General features: G+C 56.0%; 1 protein-coding gene across 1 annotated transcript in view; it reads left to right on the top strand.

The window, feature by feature from the left end:
* DPEP1 (dipeptidase 1) overlaps positions 1 to 17,571 on the top strand; it is a 38,695-nt gene that overhangs the window by 15,661 nt on the left and 5,463 nt on the right. The window contains exon 2 of the mRNA XM_045890288.3: positions 16,317 to 16,519. Within this exon, the coding sequence (XP_045746244.1) occupies positions 16,416 to 16,519 (104 nt within the window). The 5' untranslated portion in view covers positions 16,317 to 16,415. The remainder of the gene's footprint in view (positions 1 to 16,316; positions 16,520 to 17,571) is intronic.

Genomic DNA, 17,571 nt, shown 5'->3' with positions numbered 1-17,571 from the left:
GCTTTAAACGTTGACATTTGGGGCGCCAGGCTGACTCAGCAGAGCATCCAACTCTTGATCTCAGAGTCGTGAATTCAAGCCCCATGTTGGGCGTGGAGCCTACTTTAAAAAAAAAAGTTTACACTCAACAATGAACACATCCCAAACACAAGACAATGTAATGGAGCCAATCAAAAGTATTTCAGGAGATTTATTGACACGGGCCAGCAGGGGAGTGATCAGTCAGAAGACCCTGCTGAAAGGGGTGAGGTGACCCCGCACACATCTCATCATAGTGGTCAGGTGTTGGGGAGTGTGAATGGTGCCCCTCGGGCGGCCTCCACCACTGGTCCCACCTCTGTATCCCCACACCCTCTGTAACCCCAGGGGGGAGGAGAGACCGCGGACACCCCCTGCAACAGTCTGAGCCCCCCACTCAATCCTCCTCATTCTGCCTGGCTGCCCATCCCTAGAAAACTTAGTTTACCCACCAGGCTGGCCCAGGAAAGTCCCAGCTGGAAACTTCTGGGCTTGAAGGTGGGTAGGTGGGATTGGGCTGGATTTGAGGTCAGATGATGGAGAGGGGGTACAGGGGGCCTCCCAACACCCCTCCCCTTGCCCCCTGGGTGCAGACTCTGCTCTAGAGGAGGGAAAGGGACTGACCCGACTGGGTCAAATGAGAATGTTGCTCTTTCTTAAGGATAACAAACTAGATAGTCCATCTGGATCCGCTTCTAAGCAAGGACAAGGTGTGGTCATTTCAGCAATGACTGGGTATGATTGATTTCATAGCACTGCTTTCCTGTTACAAGAACACTGCCTGATCAGCCACTGGTGATGATCCACTGTGGTGCGGGAGGCAGGCCGGTGGGGTCTGCTTCCCTCGGTGGTCTGAACAGAGGAGGGTGGCCATGTGTGCACTGTGCTAAAAGCACATTTTTTTTTTTTTTTTTAAGAGAGAGAGAAAGAGAGCATGTGAGTGAGCAGGTGGGGGGGAAGGGCAGAGGGAGAGAATCTTAAGTAGGCTCCATGACCAGCACAACCTTGAGGTCATGACCTGAGCCGAAATCAAGAGTCAGATGTTTAACTGACTGAGCCATCCAGGTGCCCCTAAAACCATGACTTTTATATCATTTAAAAAATGTGGTTGTTGTAAATAGTGAGTATGGTAATATCCTCACACGGTACAAAGAAACCAGTTTTAGGGGCACCTGGCTGCCTCATTTGGTAGAGCGTGTGACTCTTGATCTTGAGGTTGTGAGTTCAAGCCCCATGTTGGGTGTAGAGTTCAATCAATCAATCAAACAATAAACAGCTTTAAAAAATTAAAAACAAACCCGTTTTAGCAAGCTGTATACCTGGGGACGTTGGCCTCGTAACCACCGTCCCCGTGTGTTGGGTGCTCCAGCCGGACTCCGTCAGGCAGGCTCCAACAGTTACATGTGTCTTCTTTGCTTCTCCTGTGCATAGCTGTTTGCGTGAACAACATCTGGGAGGTGTTTGCACATCAGCATGTAGAGCGTTTCCACATTCGTTTCATAGGGTATGGAACACCTGTGTTTTGTTTTGCTTTTTAACCATTCTCCTCCAGGTGGACCCTAGTTGTCTCCACTCTTGTGCTGTTAAAATATGAGGGGTTATTTCCAAAGGGAATGCAGGAAATCACTACCCCCTTCCGTGTGCATGATGCTCTTCCCTTACACCAGGGCTGATGTGTGACGTGGTTTGACCCACAGGATGTGGTGTGCGTGAGGCTGTGTGGTTCTAGCAGGTTCAGCCCCTGGCCTGTAGGGGCCTGCACTGTCCGGCTGGAAAGAAGCCCAGCCTAGGCCTTGGTCACCAGCCACCCAGCTAAGGCTCGGATTGCAAGAGCGAAGGTGTATGAGACCTTCTAGCAGCAGCCAAGCCCCAGAAGGCAGCCCCAGAAATGGCCCAGCTGACGTCCCGGGAGCAGAAGGAGCGCTGGCCGGGGCCCAGCTGATGCACAGACTCATGAGGAATAGACTGGAGCTTTGGGGTGGTCTGTTAAATAACAAACAGACTCACGAGGAATACACTAGAACTTCCTCGGTGGTCTGTTAAATAACAATGTGGCAATGACTCCGGTACACACCATCTTGTATCTGGTGTGTGTGTGTGTGTAAGATCCTCAGTGTGTGTGTGTGTAAGATCCTCAGGGTGTGTGTGTGTAAGATCCTCAGCGTGTGTGTGTAAGATCCTCAGTGTGTGTGTGTGTGTGTAAGATCCTCAGCGTGTGTGGGTGTAAGATCCTCAGCATAAATTGCCCAACATGGAGCTGCTCCTTCAACGGGCAAGTGCAACTTTGATTTCAATTAACTTTTGGATTGTTGTCAATCATTTTGTTGGAAGAATGATGTCCTGGTGTGATTTGCCTTTCCTTCATTCTGTGTAAGGTTGAGCATCTTACTCAGATGTTCAAGGGATTTTTTTTTTCTGTCATCTTTGGTTCATGTCCTTTGCCCATTTTCCTGTTGGACTGCTTCCTTTTTTTTTTTTTAATAATTTATTTATTTGAGAGAGAGTGAGCACAAGTGGCGGGTGGGGGGGCAGGCAGAGGGAGAAGCAGGCTGCCTGCTGAGCAGGGAGCCCCATGCAGGACTCGATCCCAGGACCCCGGGAACATGACCTGAGCCGAAGGCAGACGCTTTACCAACTGGGCCACCCAGGCTCCCCTGCCCCTGTTTTTAAATGTGTAATTTTTTTTTAAAGATTTTATTTATTTATTTGACAGAGAGAGACACCGCGAGAGAGGGAACACAAGCGGGGGGAGTGGGAAAGGGAGAAGCAGGCTTCCCGCTGAGCAGGGAGCCCGATGCGGGACTCCATGCCAGGACCTGGGACCATGACCTGAGCTGAAGGCAGACACTTCACCGACTGAGCCCCCCAGGCGCCCTAAATGTGTAATTTTTAATAACATATTTTAGTCACACACTTAACATAAAACGTGGATCATCTAACAGCTTTAGGCCAAAACGTAGGGGGAGTGCATCTGAATTTCAATGCTTTAGTTTCCATGTTCTCTGGTTTCTAGCACTGTCCTAAGGAATGAAACTGTTAGAACAGCTTGTTTCTTTACCAAAGCAGATACCAGTTGGAGCTCTTAGATCAGAGAATACTCAAACCAGAAGAAATGTCACTCTTTTTTTCCTCTGGGCCTTTTGAGAAACTAGAGCTAAATTATAAATGATTCAAGGTTCCTGGTTAGCAGCTTTTCTGCATTACTGTCTTGAGAAGCAAACAAGATTTCCCCAACACTGGGAGTAAGTGAGAGTGTGGACCTGTGAGGCACTTTTATTAGGCACAGGGACCCGAGCAACAGTTCAGAGTTTTCTTACCCTCATTCGCCCTGCTTTTTGCCAACTATTATGACAAATGAGTTTGGGGGGCCCTTCCTGCTTTTTGTAAATTTCTACTTCCCTGACTACTGAGCCCCGCTCACCCCTCCCTACCTCTCATTCTCCCCGTTCAATGCCATCACTCTGCACAAGCCCAAGTGGAGCTCAGTCCACCCCCGCCCCCGTTATTTTCCCTGGTACAGTAGTTATCACTGATTAAAATCCACCCTGCACACGTTAGTCTGGCTGTGTTTATCTTTGACATGTGCTTGGCTGGCAGGCTCTGCCATCTGCCTGTTTACTCGGAATTTAGTACAGCTGTTTCCATTTTAAGTGGGGTTGGAGGCAGGAAACGCAGCCGACATACATTCTCATTTCTCTTGAACGGCCCCTCCTTCGGTGACAAAGCCAGGAAAACCCCAGCCCACCCCACACGCTGGGCAGTTAGGGAGCCCGGGGCTGCTCACCATCCTCACTTACAAAGAAAGAGAGAGACCAGCAGGTGTGTCCATCAGCTCAGTCTGGAGGTATTCTGGAGAAGCAGATATGCTCAGGAAGAATTATTGGGGACAAAGGGTCAAATTTGGCCCGAATGTCCTGGGAACAAAATGAACAGAAACAAAATGTTCCCCAGAGCAAGCACAGAGGGGAGGCAAAGGTTCTCTCCTGGGAGGTCTGTCCGGGGAGCCCGGCTCTTTGCTCTCGGAGAGAGAAGCCCCTCATTGTCACCCTGTACCCCCTCATGACCTCCTGGCCCCAGGTTTTTCACCCCTCTTCTGGCTGCAGCCTGCAGCCTCGGAGAGCCTCTGGTTCTTTCACCAACCCACCCCTCCTCCAGAGTGCATGCTTGGCCCTCAGGGCCCCTCAAACCATTGGCATTCTAGCACCCCTCGAACACATCTGTCCCCACTGAGCATGAGTTCCTGGAGGTAGATGTTCTCAGGTCACTGCTGCCACTGGGTGTCAGCTGTAGGAGTGGCTCAGAGCCCCCCCAGGCCAACCAACCTCCATTTCCCCGCAGATAGTGGGTCACCCGGTGGGTGGGCACTGGGGTGTGCTGCTGGGGCCCGGTGAGGCCGAGACACTTGTGCAGGCCTCACATGTCTGGGACTTCTCACAGCTGAGGCCACGGACCTTGAGCTGGGCAGCGTGGCAGGGACAACTTCATCCCCTCCTCCCACCTGGTGGGCTGCTTATTCCCCGCCCCCTGATGCATCCTGCATCCTGGCCTCTGTTCCCAGAGTCTGCAGAATTGGTTTAGACTGGAGGAGGGTGGGTTGGTCCCCAAATCTGCCCAGGTGTCTCCTTGCCACAACATGGTGATGGTTCTGGCCCCGGACATGGGCTCCTCCCTGGGGGGGATGGGGAACAGTTAATGGCCTATGTGAGACCCTTCTTTCCCTCTGCCTGCCCCCACTCCCCCTTCCCCACATTCAGAGAGGCAGGGCTGAATGGGGCATTTTCCCCTTCCTGGGGAGAAGCCTGGGAGGGCCGGCAGGTGGCTGGGGGTGGGGCCTGCACAGCTGTGCAGGGGAGGGGCTGGCCCAGGCCAGGAGAGCCCCTGGCTGGGGCACGTCTGCCTATTGCCGAGGCCATGGTGAGTAGGCTGGGGGTCAGTGGGGTACCGCCGCCCAAGGAGGTGCTGTCTGGAGGGGAGGTGGCCGAACAGCTCTCCTGCCCCTGGACCCCGGGTTCAGCAGGGAACAGCTGGGAGACGAGGAGCCTTGGAAACAGGTTCTAGAAGATGGGAGAGCTGTGGTCAGCCCCAGCATCTGGAGATGGCAGACAGGTTCTTCCCTACACCCATCTTTGAGTCAGAAGCCCCTCTGTGTTGTTCTTAGGACAAAGTGCAGACCTGCCCAGGCTGGCAAGGCCCCTGCTGGCCTCTGTACCTGTCCTCTCCCACATCTCCTTTCTGCCTCCCATGCTCCTACCTTGCTATCTGCCCTTCAGGATTCAGCTGACTGGCTCCTTCCTCCAGGAAGTCTTCCTGTCCTGGAGTTCCACCTGCCGGAGAGCAGGGTCCCTGCCCTGCCCCCTGCTGTCTCTCCACCAGGTGGAAAGCGTTTGTTGAATGAATGAGTGAGTGAATGAACATCTAAGCGGCCCACATGGAAGGGCCCGTTTTTGGCAGGATGACAAGGGTTGTTTGATTCTCTCAGAAAGCTCAGAATGTTCTGCCCTCAAGGGGCAAAACCAGATCTTCTTGTAACCAGAACTCACAAAATAGAGTCAAAGTCTACTCAAGGCATATTCTTTGTATCTAATGCACAGACGTTTCCTCAACTTTATCTTGCCTTTGGAAGTAAGGAGATACTCCGGAGCCTAAAGCACATGGGTCACCGGCTTGAAGCTGAGGACTCAGGATGGGTCAGCTCGGCAGCTGCTGCCCCCGCCCCCCGGGCTCTGAGCCCCTCACCCGGGCCCCTGACTGGCTGGTCGCTGGGGCCTCCTCCTCCTGTCTCCCTCCTAAAGACTGAGCGAGGTCAGCAATGACCCTGAAGAGCAGTGTGCTTTCAGCCTCCCTTTGTGTTCTGCTTGGCAATGAGTGTCTCAGCGTTAATGTTACACCGACTGAGCCACCCAGGAGCCCTGAAATCACGTTTAAAGACGATCACTTTAAAGGGATCCCGTATTACTTTTCCTTTTCTCATTCAGCCATCACTGTCACAGACGCTGGGAGGGGACACACTTTAAATTTTATTTTTTTATTTTTATTTATTTTTTTAAGATTTTATTTTTATTTGACAGAGAGAGACACAGCGAGAGAGGGAACACAAGCAGGGGAAGGGACAGAGGGAGAAGAAGGCTCTCCAATGAACAGGGAGCCCAATGTGGGGCTTGATCCCAGGACCCTGGGATCATGACCTGAGCAGAAGGCAGACGCTTAACGACTGAGCCACCCAGGCGCCCCAGGGGACACACTTTAATTCCACGTGCTTACAGTAGGAGCCAGGGTCTGGAGCTAGGGGACGTGAGGGGACAGGTGGGTGTGAGCTGGGACAGGCCAGGACCAGCTGGGTGGAGGGACCCTGCCTGGTGCCTGGGGAGCTTGGAAGTGGCCTCATTCATATACCGTGGAGCTGTTCTCCACGGGGAGAGGCAAACGTAATGCATGGGGTCTTCCCGTGAGATTCAGAATTGTCCCTGACCTGCGTCCAGCCCCAGGGAGGCAGGTGGTGGTTTGATGTCATGGGCAGGAGGAGACATCTGGTGCCCCCGGACATGGAATGTCTCCCAGGCCTGCCCCTCTCTGGGCCTCAGTGTCCCATCTAGAGAAGGGCCGACTCACCCATGGTGCTGATGGATCAGAATGGTGCATCGAACCGGGGCGCCCAGTGGGAAACAGAGGCTGCCGGGTGGTTCCCAGAAGCCACAGAGGGTGGCCTCAGATAGGCCCCCAGAGGACAGGGCAAGAAGGGGAGGTCCAGATACCCTTCTCCCCTCATGCTGGCCTGAGTGGTATCAAAAAACATGAAAGTGGAAGTGGGTGACATGCAGCTCTGGAACTCTGCGGTCTGGGCAGTCCGTGCCTCGGTTTCCAGAGCTGGGAAAGGGGGTAGCAGGACCTGAGCAGCCCTCCTGGTTCCCCAGTGTCTGCAGGTCACTGCCGCCATGGGAAGTCACCTCCTGGGCCACACCCGCAGGAGCCCAGCTGGCCAGCAGAGGGGAGGGGGTGGCCAGGAGGGACGGCAGGACCACCTGCTGTCAGGGCTTGTGCCCGAGGGAAACTGGCCGCCCCTAGGGGGACCGACCCTGAGCCCCTGGCCTGGACCCTGAGTGTCCACCAGCCTCAGGTCAAGCTTAGGGCTTTCGGCCCATTTCACAAACAGAGGTCCCCACAGACAGTGCTCCAGAGTCCTCAGCATGTTCATGTGACTCTTCTTCAGTCTACAGTGTCACCCTGCTGGGCACTCTGGGCCCCATTCTACTGTCCTGGGACAAGGCCAGCCCTGGCAGGAGGCCCCTCGCCGCCCTGCTCCTCTCTAGCTCAGTGGCCGGCAGATGTGGCAGGCAACCTTCCTGCCCCCTATATTGTCCTCTCTCCCTTCTCCCGTGGACTCCTGATCCTGCTGGGAGTCTGACACACAGGGCGGGGGGTGGGGGTAGCATCCGAAGCCAACAGTATGTGGGGGGAATCTCACCTACATCTATGAACAGAAGGCTCAAGGCTAGGTTGGGGCAGAATCAAAGGGGACCCCAGGCCCCCAGGTCACTGTGCAGAGAATAAGAGGCCTGCTTGACCCCTCAGTGGCTTTTTTTCTGTTTTAATTAATTTGATTTTTCCATTTTAATGCACATGCTAAAAATTTCAAACGGTACAAAAAGCAATAACATTAAAAGTAGACATTTCTGTCCCTCCCCTATACCTGGCTCTTCTCCTGAAGGTCAGGGACAACAGCAGATCCAGGCCTCCCGCCCTGTCCCTAATGAGGGTCTTGCCAGAGGGGCCCTCCTGGCTGGTGTCAGCGCCCCAGGGCAGGCGCAGAGGGGAAGTTCTGCTCGGTGTCTTTGTGCCCCCAGAGCAGTGCCTCCCCGCATGTGGGACTGGGGAGTGGTCCTCCAGGCCAGGGCCTGCGTCTGGCTGCCTCCCCGAGGCCCTGGTCTGCCTCCACCTTCCCTGGAACAGGGCCCTCATGCAGCCCTTCTTCTGGGTGCCCCCTCCCCGCCTCTGTCACTGTTTACTGGGCAGCCCTGCCCTCAGCCTGGATCCCTGTCTCTGTCAGAGCCCCCTCCTCACTCCAGATCCCCCTTAGCTCCGAGATGGAGAGAGCCCCCTGCTCAGCCCCACATCACTGAGCCATGTTCCTCCAGGTGTGGTGTGAATGGCAGCGCCTGACCAGGGGCTGCTTCTACTCAGAGACAGGTGACTGAGGCCCAGGAGGATCCCACAGCCGGGGCGGAGGCTATGCCCCCCACCTTGTCCCCACCCCAGGCTGCTGGCCCAGCTGTGTGTCCCTTGCCCTGTGGGGTCGGGACAGCTTGCTGCCGGCCAGAGAGAGTGCCCCCCACGGTATGTGCCCCCATCCCAGCCTCAGAATTCTGAATCCCCTTGGTGAAGCTGTCTCCCAGCTAGCCCGGTCCCCACACAGACCTTCCTGATTTTGAAAGTGCCCATGGCTCTGCCAGATGACATTCCTGTCCGTGATTGTTTTCGATGCTCTAATAGCTGGAATGTGGGGGAAATCGCCTGCCCTCCAAGACACACATGGGAACCAGGGCCCCAGCCTATGGGCCAGGCTAGCGCCAACCCCGTTCCTATATCTGAGACAGGGCAGCACAGAAGGTCCTTCTGGACCCCAGGGAATGAGGGCAGTGGGCAGAGCCTAGGGGACTGGGCGAAAATGCCTGGGTGGGCATTCCTGATGCTTGGGTGACAGGCTGCCTGGGGGCCGGTGAGCCCTCTCTGAGCCCCCAGCCCCTAGGCCCCTCATCCCTGGCTCTCGATTCCACCCTCCCACCTGACATCAAGAGCCTACCTGAGGGCGCCTGGGTGGCTCAGATGGTTAAGCATCTGCCTTCAGCTCAGGTCATGATCTCAGGGTCCTGGGATCAAGTCCCGCATCGGGCTCCCTGCTCCTTGGGAGCCTGCTTCTCCCTCTGCCTTTCTCTCTCGCTCTCTCATGAATAAAAAAAAAAAAAAAAAAAAAAAAAAAAGAGCCTACCTGAGAGCACCCCCACATTACTGTCTGGGGGACCCGCTTCCTTGTGGCTTCCTGCCTGCCCCCGGGGGCCCGAGGCCCAGCTTGCAGGGCAGGGGAATCCCAGGCCCCAGGGGATGGCCGTATGCGCAAGCCTGACTGAGGCAGAAACTACAGACAGCTGACATGTGTAAGACATTAAGCCCCTGGGTCTTGCTCTCCATGGCTGTGGTGCATTGCAGAGGCCCCGGGGGGAAACTTGTTTTTAAAGAGGTGGCTTTTTACGTGAGAGGGAAGCTGACTGGAGGACTCAGGGGTGGGACGAACTTGAGAAACACGGGAACACCCCCCCAGCCCTCATGAGCTGGGAGCAGCGGCCAAGAGGCAGAGACAGCACACCCCATCCTGTCCATGGTGAGTCTTGGGGAGCTGGGAACTGGGCCTGGGTCCAGGGCTCTCAGGCCCTGGGAGGCCTGTGTCCTCCCACCCCTGGAGAGCGGCCTGATGAGGCTGCATGCACGACTGGGTACCTGCTGTGTGCCCAGTGAGCCTCTGAGCTTGACCTGGGGGGGAGACAGACAAGTTCAGGCGTATCTAACAGATGAGTGTGCTGTGAGTGGGGGGAAAGGAAGGGCCCAGCAGGCTGGGTCCTGCGATTCTTGGGTAATGGATGGATGCCAGGCAGAGGGGTAAGCAGGTCACTTCTGGGGGCGCCTGGGGGGTGCAGTCGGTTAAGTGTCTGACTCTTGATTTCGGCTCAGGTCGTGATCTCAGGGTCCTGGGATCAAGCCCCGTGTCAGGTTCCGTGCTCAGCAGAGTCGGCTTGAGGATTGTCTCCCTCCCCCTCCCCCTCTCCCTGCTCGCTCACTCTCTCTCTCTCAAAAAAAGAAAGAAAAAAGTTCACTCCTGGGGTTGGGGAGGTGGTGAGACCAGACGACAAGGCTGGAACCCTCCCTTCCCGGCTGACCTCATAGGAGCCTCTTGGGGAAGTCCCTGGGAGAGGGGACCCACTGCTGTGTGGACAGTGGGTCACGACACTCAGAGCAGTGGAGGGAGCCAGCAGGGTCCTGTGGTCTCCCCGGGGGAGTAGAGGACAGGGCAGGACCAGGAGGGCTGTGGAGAAGCCACCAGCCTGAGGACAGCTCATCTATGTGGATACTAGGGAGCAAGGCTTTTGGGGGGTAGAGGCACTCCTGGCTGGGCCTGGAAGGTTGAGGGGCTTGAGGACACTCCAGGGCCAAGGTAGCCTGGGAGAAAGGCTGGAGCTGGCCCTGCACCCTGAGTCCTCCCAGGGACGTATCACCGTGCCCCTCCATCCTCTCTCCAAGCCCACGGGAGGCCATGCTCCATCAGTGGTCACGGGGCCTGAGGGCTGTGCTGCAGGCACTGAGGTGGGGGTGGGGGCCAGGTGGACACAATGACACCAAGACCACCATGTGCTAGGCATGCGTGTGACAGGGTGTGAGGTCACATGGGTGTGAGGGTGTGTGTGTGATTAGGAATGTGTGTCTCTGTGCACACACCTGAGAGCTCAGTGTATGTGTGCTCATCACATGTGGAGGAATAGGCATGTGTGTGTCCGTCAGTATGTACATATGTGTGCATGCGTGGGTGTGGGCTGTGTCCGAGCATTCCTGTCTGTCCTGTCCGTGCGCACGTCTGCAGGGGGTCATGGGCAGGGGTGTCTGCACGTGTCCACGTCTGCAGGTGCAGGATGTCCGGACGCGGACGTGGATGGGGTCTGCACATGTCTGCTGTGGGTAGTGTTTGTGGGGGCGGGGGCTTGTTGGCATGCGTGTGAGGGGTGTGTGTCTGTCACTGTCACTCTGTGCGTGTGTGAGGTGTGAACGTAGGTGTGTGGTAGGCTGTGTTTGCATGTTTCTGTGTGTGTGTGTCTCTGTATGCGCTTGTTCATGCCCCAGAGCATATGTGCCACGAAGGAGGGTGAGTTGTGGATCTTGGGGCCTCCATTCTGCTGTGAACTCTCTCCCTGGGCTGGTTGGAGGCATGAGTGCGGGAGAAGCTGGTGGGAGGTCCCACGTCATGATGCAGTTTGGGTGGAATAATCCTTGGTGAGCTTCAGCTGATAATTCATGCCCTGGCGCTTCTGTGAGGGGCCGATGACCCAAGGCCCTCTGGTGGCCCCCTGGCTGCCCGTGCAGCGGGTTTGTGCAAAGGTTCTGCCCGCCGGTGGGGCGCGACACCTCCCCGGACAGGAGAGCTGTAACTTTGTGTGTGGCTGAGACTCAGTAGCGCTGTTCCGTTTCCGTGTGTTTATTTTCCTGTGTTCCTTCTGCTTATGGCAAGTGATGCTGACTTCTCAACTAATAACACTTTTCCCTTTATTTAAATAAAAACTGGTACAATTTAAAGCAAACTGCTGAGCGGCTCCCCTGAAAGCAGAGCTTGAGGCAAGGATCGGGTGGAGGCTGCTTCTATGGGAAGTGGCCAAGGGGCCAGGAGGAGGGAAGTGTCTGAGAGGGGCCTCATCGGGGTGGCCTCACGATTCCTCCCAGGGGTGAGCTGGGAAGAGCATTGTCCCCGGCTTCCTTCCATCCCACCGGCTGAGGACCACCCACACCAGCCCCAGGTGAGACTGAGATGTGAGGTGGGCACAGGAGGCTTCTCTTTACTAAAAGGAAGCAGCTGTGGGGCACAGATAAGGCGGCAGTTGCATGTGGAAGGCAGAGTAGCTGCCTGTGAGGTTGGGATTATTCATCCCACTTCACAGACAAGAAAACCAAAGTCAATGGTCACGGTAAAATGGCCAGTGTGTCCGTTCTCTACTGCTGCGTAACAAATGATCCCACAACTTAGCAGCTGGTGCATGTGGTCATGTTCGCACCCTTCTTTCCTGTGGCCTGGGACTCCATCAGGGGTCGGGGGGCCAGCTGGTCTCTGGCCCCCGGGATCTGGGCCTCAGCTGGAAGACTCACAGGTGGTGCCGTGATCACCTGAAAGCTTGTATCTACCCGTCAGCTGGGACTGCGCCGGGGCTGTTGGCAAGAACAGCTAGGCCAGGTTGCCAGAGGAGTGCTCCAGGAGACAGAGCCAGGGAGGGGCACAGAAGTCATGCCTGCCACCTTCTATCAGCCGGGAAGCAGAGGCTGTCACCTTTCAACGAGTGGCCAGCGTCACACTGTAAGGGCAGCCGGTGGGCTGGAAGGCTTTGCTGCAGTCACCGCGGGGAGGTGCAGTCTGCCACAGCATGGGGCTTGAAGCCAGGGTGGCCTGATTCTGCAGCGTGTGCTCTCCACCTCCTCACCTCTCTCCTCATACTGAGTCCTTAAAAAGGAACGGCCTGGGCCAGGCTGGCCCCTGGCTTTCCCTGAACCACTACGACACGAGGATGTGGAAGATGGACACTGTGTAACCACGGCAAGTGGAGGAAACTGGAATGAAAAGCAACCCCTGTGAGCAGTCTTCCTAAGTGCCGCACCTGCATCCTCCAGGTGATAGTGGAAGAGAGGACAAGCATCCGGGTAAGAAGAAGAGAATCCAAAAGAGCTCAATCAGAGAGAGGGAGTGCTCCAGCGGAAGGCCAGAGGGAGAGGGCTGAGCAAGGAGCCCAACGCGGGCTCCATCCCAGGACCCCGGGATCGTGACCTGAGCCGAAGGCAGACGCTTGACTGAGCCACCCAGGTGCCCACCATTGACCAGTTATGAGGACAACATAAAGACATGTGCAAACACTCAAGGACTCAGACATTTACTTCCCTCATACTCACTGCTAAGGAATGATTTAAGGACCAGCTCTAACAAAATAAGAACATAAACCAAAAAAAGAGGCAGGCTCATAGTGGAGGAAGATTGAGAATATGATAATAACACCCAGTGGAAGAAAAAAAAAAAGCAATCAGAAACTCTAGGGTGAACAATAAAACCATATAGAGCAAACAGGTCTAAGTGTGAGTTGAGAGTCTTGATCCACTGGACATGGCTCTGGGAGGTTAGCGCTGTTAGCACTTCCAACACGACCACAGTGACTTCTATTTTGCACAGAAACTGAGGCTGAGAAATCTGACCAGCTCGTACAAGCAGTCTGACCCCAAGCTCACTCAGCCTCGCTGCCTTGTCCCCCACAAATTATGAGCCAAACAAAGGAATGATGTAAAATGGAATCCCCAGTGTGGACTTGAGCCTCTGCCCAGAGGGCTTGCACTCAGGCTCAGAGCCAGCTCACACTCGGTGTAATGCTCTGAACGCTTATGACATTTGAACAAGAGCACATGGGGCCTCCCACGTGTTGCTGATCCCAGTGGCCTTGAGTCCTCTCCTCTGAGTAGCACCCAAGGAAGTGTAAAAACGCTGTCCTCTGTCTGAGCAGCCAGTGTTAGGAACCAGAATGTGAACATCCCCGAGGCTAGTGTGGGTGGAACTGTGTTGGAGCTGGGCTCAGAAAGGAAAGTCAGAATACTGGCCCGGTCTTCACTTAAAAGTTTATATTTTAGGGGCGCCTGGGTGGCTCAGTTGGTTAAGCGACTGCCTTCGGCTCAGGTCATGATCCGGGAGTCCCGGGATCGAGTCCCGCATCGGGCTCCCTGCTCGGCAGGGAGTCTGCTTCTCCCTCTGACCCTCTCATGCTCTATCTCATTCTCTGTCTCAAATAAATAAATAAAATCTTTAAAAAAAAAAAAAAAAGTTTATATTTTATCCATGTATTTTTTTTGCACAAACTTTTGATTTTTAGAAATATTGCACTAAACTACTATTTACTTTGAGGACTGAAGTTTTGGTGGTCCCCTCCACTTTGGAATTTGCACCTGAAGCCAGTGCCTTCCACTCCTGTGCTACCTGAGTACCTGGGAGAACCAGGGAGTCACCTCGAGAGAACCAAGCCCTGTGAGTGGAAATAGGAAGTCGAGGCACAATGTGCAAAGCTGGAAATAAAGTTAGAGCCACGTAGCCCATCATTCAGGGGTAATTGGAGTACACCTCCCACAGTGGAGTTGGGTGAGGGTGTGGTGAGACCTTTTCTGTTGGGCTTTTTAAAAAAATTACTATTGTTTTATTTTTATTCTTTTAAAAGATTTTATTTATCTGAGAGAGAGACAGAGCACAGGGGGAGGGGCAGAGGGAGAAGCAGACTCCCCCCTGAGCAGGGAGCCCGAGGCGGGGCTCAACTGAGATCGGGACCTGAGTCGAAGGCAGACACTTCACCGACTGAGCCACCCGGGCGCCCCAAGAATTTAATTTTTTAAAAAAATGATTAAAGCCAAGGAATTCTGAATTTGAAAGTGGAGAGAAGGTCAAAATCAAGGGTCAGGCGGGTTTCAAAGGACAAACCCCTGGGCCACGTGGGGACGGAGGAAGGGATGGAGAACTCGAGGACCCAGCGAGACCGTGTACAAACAAAGGAGTCAGGCCTGAGGCATCGTGGTTGCGGTGCTGGATGGCGGACACGAAGGGTCAGGCTCACTACCCGTGTGATTCACAAGGACGCCACCGTGCCTGGGGAACGGCCCAAGAAAGTAAGACAAGCAAGAAATAAATTCAAATAAATATCTATCAAGAGAGGAGAAAATAAGGAACTTCCTGAGTGTGAGAGATAGGGAATTGAAATAACCTGAAAATTTTGGCAAAAGCAAGAAACGGGAGGAGACCGGAGGTAGGACAAGAAAGTGTGGACCGGCTTGAATGATCATATTTAAAGACAAACATGCTCAGATGAGATTAAGAAATAAAATACAATTATGTGCTCTTAGGATCCAACTCTGAAATAAGAAAAAAAGTTAGAAATAAAGAGAAAAATAGGGGGTAGACACGTGTTAATAAAGCAGAGAACGGATTCCAAGAGAGGTTGGCAGAGAAGGGGAGCTCTCAGTGGGGAAGGCCGGTCCACTGGCCCCAGCAGACCGAGCCCCACCCACGAAGCAGCGCCCAGGTCCCGAGGAGACAGGTCATGGAGGTTGGAGGTGAGTGGACACCGTGTCTGCGGCAGGATACAGCAGAGGGCAGGCAGACGTGTGCGTCTCCTCCGCAGAGACCCCTGGTTCCAACCGGCCCTGGGCTTCCTCGCAGCGCCCCCGACGCCGTGGTCTGCCGGGAGCCCCGGGCCCAGAGTGAGGGCCTGGACTCTATTCCTCACCCATCAAGGCAGGTCTTCTCTGCACAGGGTTGGCTGAGGGTCAAACCCCCGGTCTGGTCCCGAGGACACCCCGTTGGGGTGCGAGTCCTGGCGGAGAAAGTCCTTGATGGGGACTGGGGCCAGTGACACTGAGGACATACCCCCACCGGTCCTCTCAGGATGTGTGAGTGGTGGGGGGAGGGAGAGGTCGGGAGGAGCCAGAGTGGAGGAGGCCTGCTATCCTCAGCACAGCCCCCACGTGGGCCTTCCCCGCCAGCAACCCCCACAGGGAGAAGGCACAGGAAACTCCCTAACGGTAGCCGGGCCAGGGCTGGGGCACAGCCTCCCTTCTCAGGCGGGCGGCAGGGCCTGTCCTTGGAGGTGGGGTGAGGACACAGGGGGCCTCTGCATGGCGGGTCAGCTTGAGGGTCCAACGCTATCCAGGGGCAGAGGCGTCAGGGAAACTGGTGAGGGCATGGGGTCTGCGTGCCCCCTCCCACCCCGCCGAGAAGGCCCTAAGGACCCAGAGTGGGGTGGGGTCTCCCTGCCTCAGCCACACCTCTCACCAGCCTTCCTGGCCTGGCTCCCTCCCAGCCCTGCTGCCCCCTAGAACCCTGGACGCTGGCCCAGCCCTGGGACCAGGATCCTCCTGTCTCAGCAGTGACTGGGCATCAGGAGCCCTGAGGGGGCAGCAGGGCTGAGAAATGCTGACACTCCAGATTTCTGACCCAAACCCAGCAGAGAGCAGACACTCAGTTCCCCGTGCGTCCAGCCTGCTCGGTCAGAAGCCTGCAGCCTGAATGGGGGTGGCCGGGACGCCAGTGGGCTGCAGGCCAGGAGCTGGGTGCTGGCCCCCGGCGCTGGGTGGGGTGTGGTGGGAGCCCCCCGGGGGGCCGCGCTCCATCTTCCATGCTCACGTGAAACTTTTTACAGGCAAACAAAGGGGTACATCACCAGAGGGCAACTCTGAACAGTTGTTGCCGTTCTTTGCAGATCTCAGGCCCCAGGTTGAGTAAGGACACAAGCGGCACTGTCGACCCCTCCCAAGTTTGCCCTTTCACCGGCTCTGGGTGCTCCCCGGGGGTCAGCGGCCTCCGACTGCCGGGCCCAGTCAGCGACACCCAGCCCACAGGGTCCAGGACTTTCCACCTGCCCCCCCGCCCTCTTCCCGGGAAGTGCTGGTTACTGATTGAACGCCAGGAGCCTTGAATGGGACAGCTCCTGGCAATAATCACCTGGACCAAAGACCTCTGCTCTCTCTTCTGCACACAGAGCAGCTCCTTGCAGCCTCGGCTGGACCCCGCGGTGCTCAAGGCAGCGGGGTGAGGACAGACACACACAGCAGTGCTGGAAGCAGTCCCTGGAGACGTCATGTGGATCAGCTGGTGGCTCTGGCCCCTCGTGGCCCTCTGCACCGGAGACCAGTTCCGGGATGAGGCTGAGAGAATCATGCGGGGCACACCTGTCATCGATGGGTAAGTCACCACTCACGTGACAGGACTGGGGACAGACCTATCTCTACGGGGACTCACTCTCTCCATCCACAACACGGCCTTTGCCCTTTGCTGGCCTCAGCTTCTTCAGGAGGTCCCCCAAAGCATCAGCAGGAATAGAGAAGTTGCAAGGCCCCTGTGGCCCTCAGCAGCTCCCGGGGCGCCCTCCAACCTGCCCCCTGCTGCACCCTAGGTGCCAGATCCCAGCTCGGAGTGGGTGTTGGGGGTGGAGGATGTTGGGGCCTGGCCCCGGGCATGCCTCCAACTAGCCACATAGCCCAAGGAGCCATATTTCCTCTCGAGGCCTTAGCTTCTTCACCTGAAGCTGCAGGTAAGGTGGCATCTACCACGGGCCCCCGGGAGGCCTTGCCTGGCCCTCTCGACTCTCCTCTGAGACCTTTCTCATTCCCCTCCGTGTCCTGCATCCACCTGGAGGAGACCTCATCAGGCCCTGGGTCCCCGGGTTACCTCTGTGCTGGCTGCACAGCTTGACCTCACCTGTGTGCTCACTGACCCCCCCCACTCCCGCAGACCCCTTTCCAGCCAAGACCTTGGAGACACCTCGTTCTTTCTCTGGTGTCACAGCCAACCTGGCAGGGTCTGTCCCCTCCAATTCCCAGTGCATCTGCATCCACCCTCCTTCCCCACCTCCACTGGGTCACCCGTGAGCCTCTGACTGTCCTGGCTTCCACCAGCCGAGGTCTGGTCTCAATGCTGCACCAGAGGGAGTCTGGGAGACCTAAGTCCCAGCTCCTGTCCTTCTGGCTCAAGTTCCCCACCCGCCATGGCTCCCATTGAGCTCAAACTATGGCCGAAGTCCCCCACTGGCCCTTGAGACCTACCCCCTGCCTTACCCTGGCCATCTCCACACCCGGATGCTAAGGCAGGCTCCCACTGTCCCTGCTTGTCCTCGTGTCCACGCTGCCACCCTCGTCTCCTCCTGGGTTTGCTGACCGTGTAAAACCCCAGCTGGGCACACGCCTCAGCCCTGCTGCTCCTGCCGCCCTTCCTGTCACGCCTCCCCTGCAGACCAG

This window comes from Mirounga angustirostris, unplaced genomic scaffold, assembly GCF_029215605.1.
Source record: "Mirounga angustirostris isolate CCGP_5_RB_7025 unplaced genomic scaffold, mMirAng1.0.hap1 SCAF_16, whole genome shotgun sequence".
In the NCBI taxonomy this organism is placed as follows: Eukaryota; Metazoa; Chordata; class Mammalia; order Carnivora; family Phocidae; genus Mirounga; species Mirounga angustirostris.
Note: the sequence above shows the minus strand (reverse complement) of the source record. Positions and strands in the feature narration are given on the sequence as shown.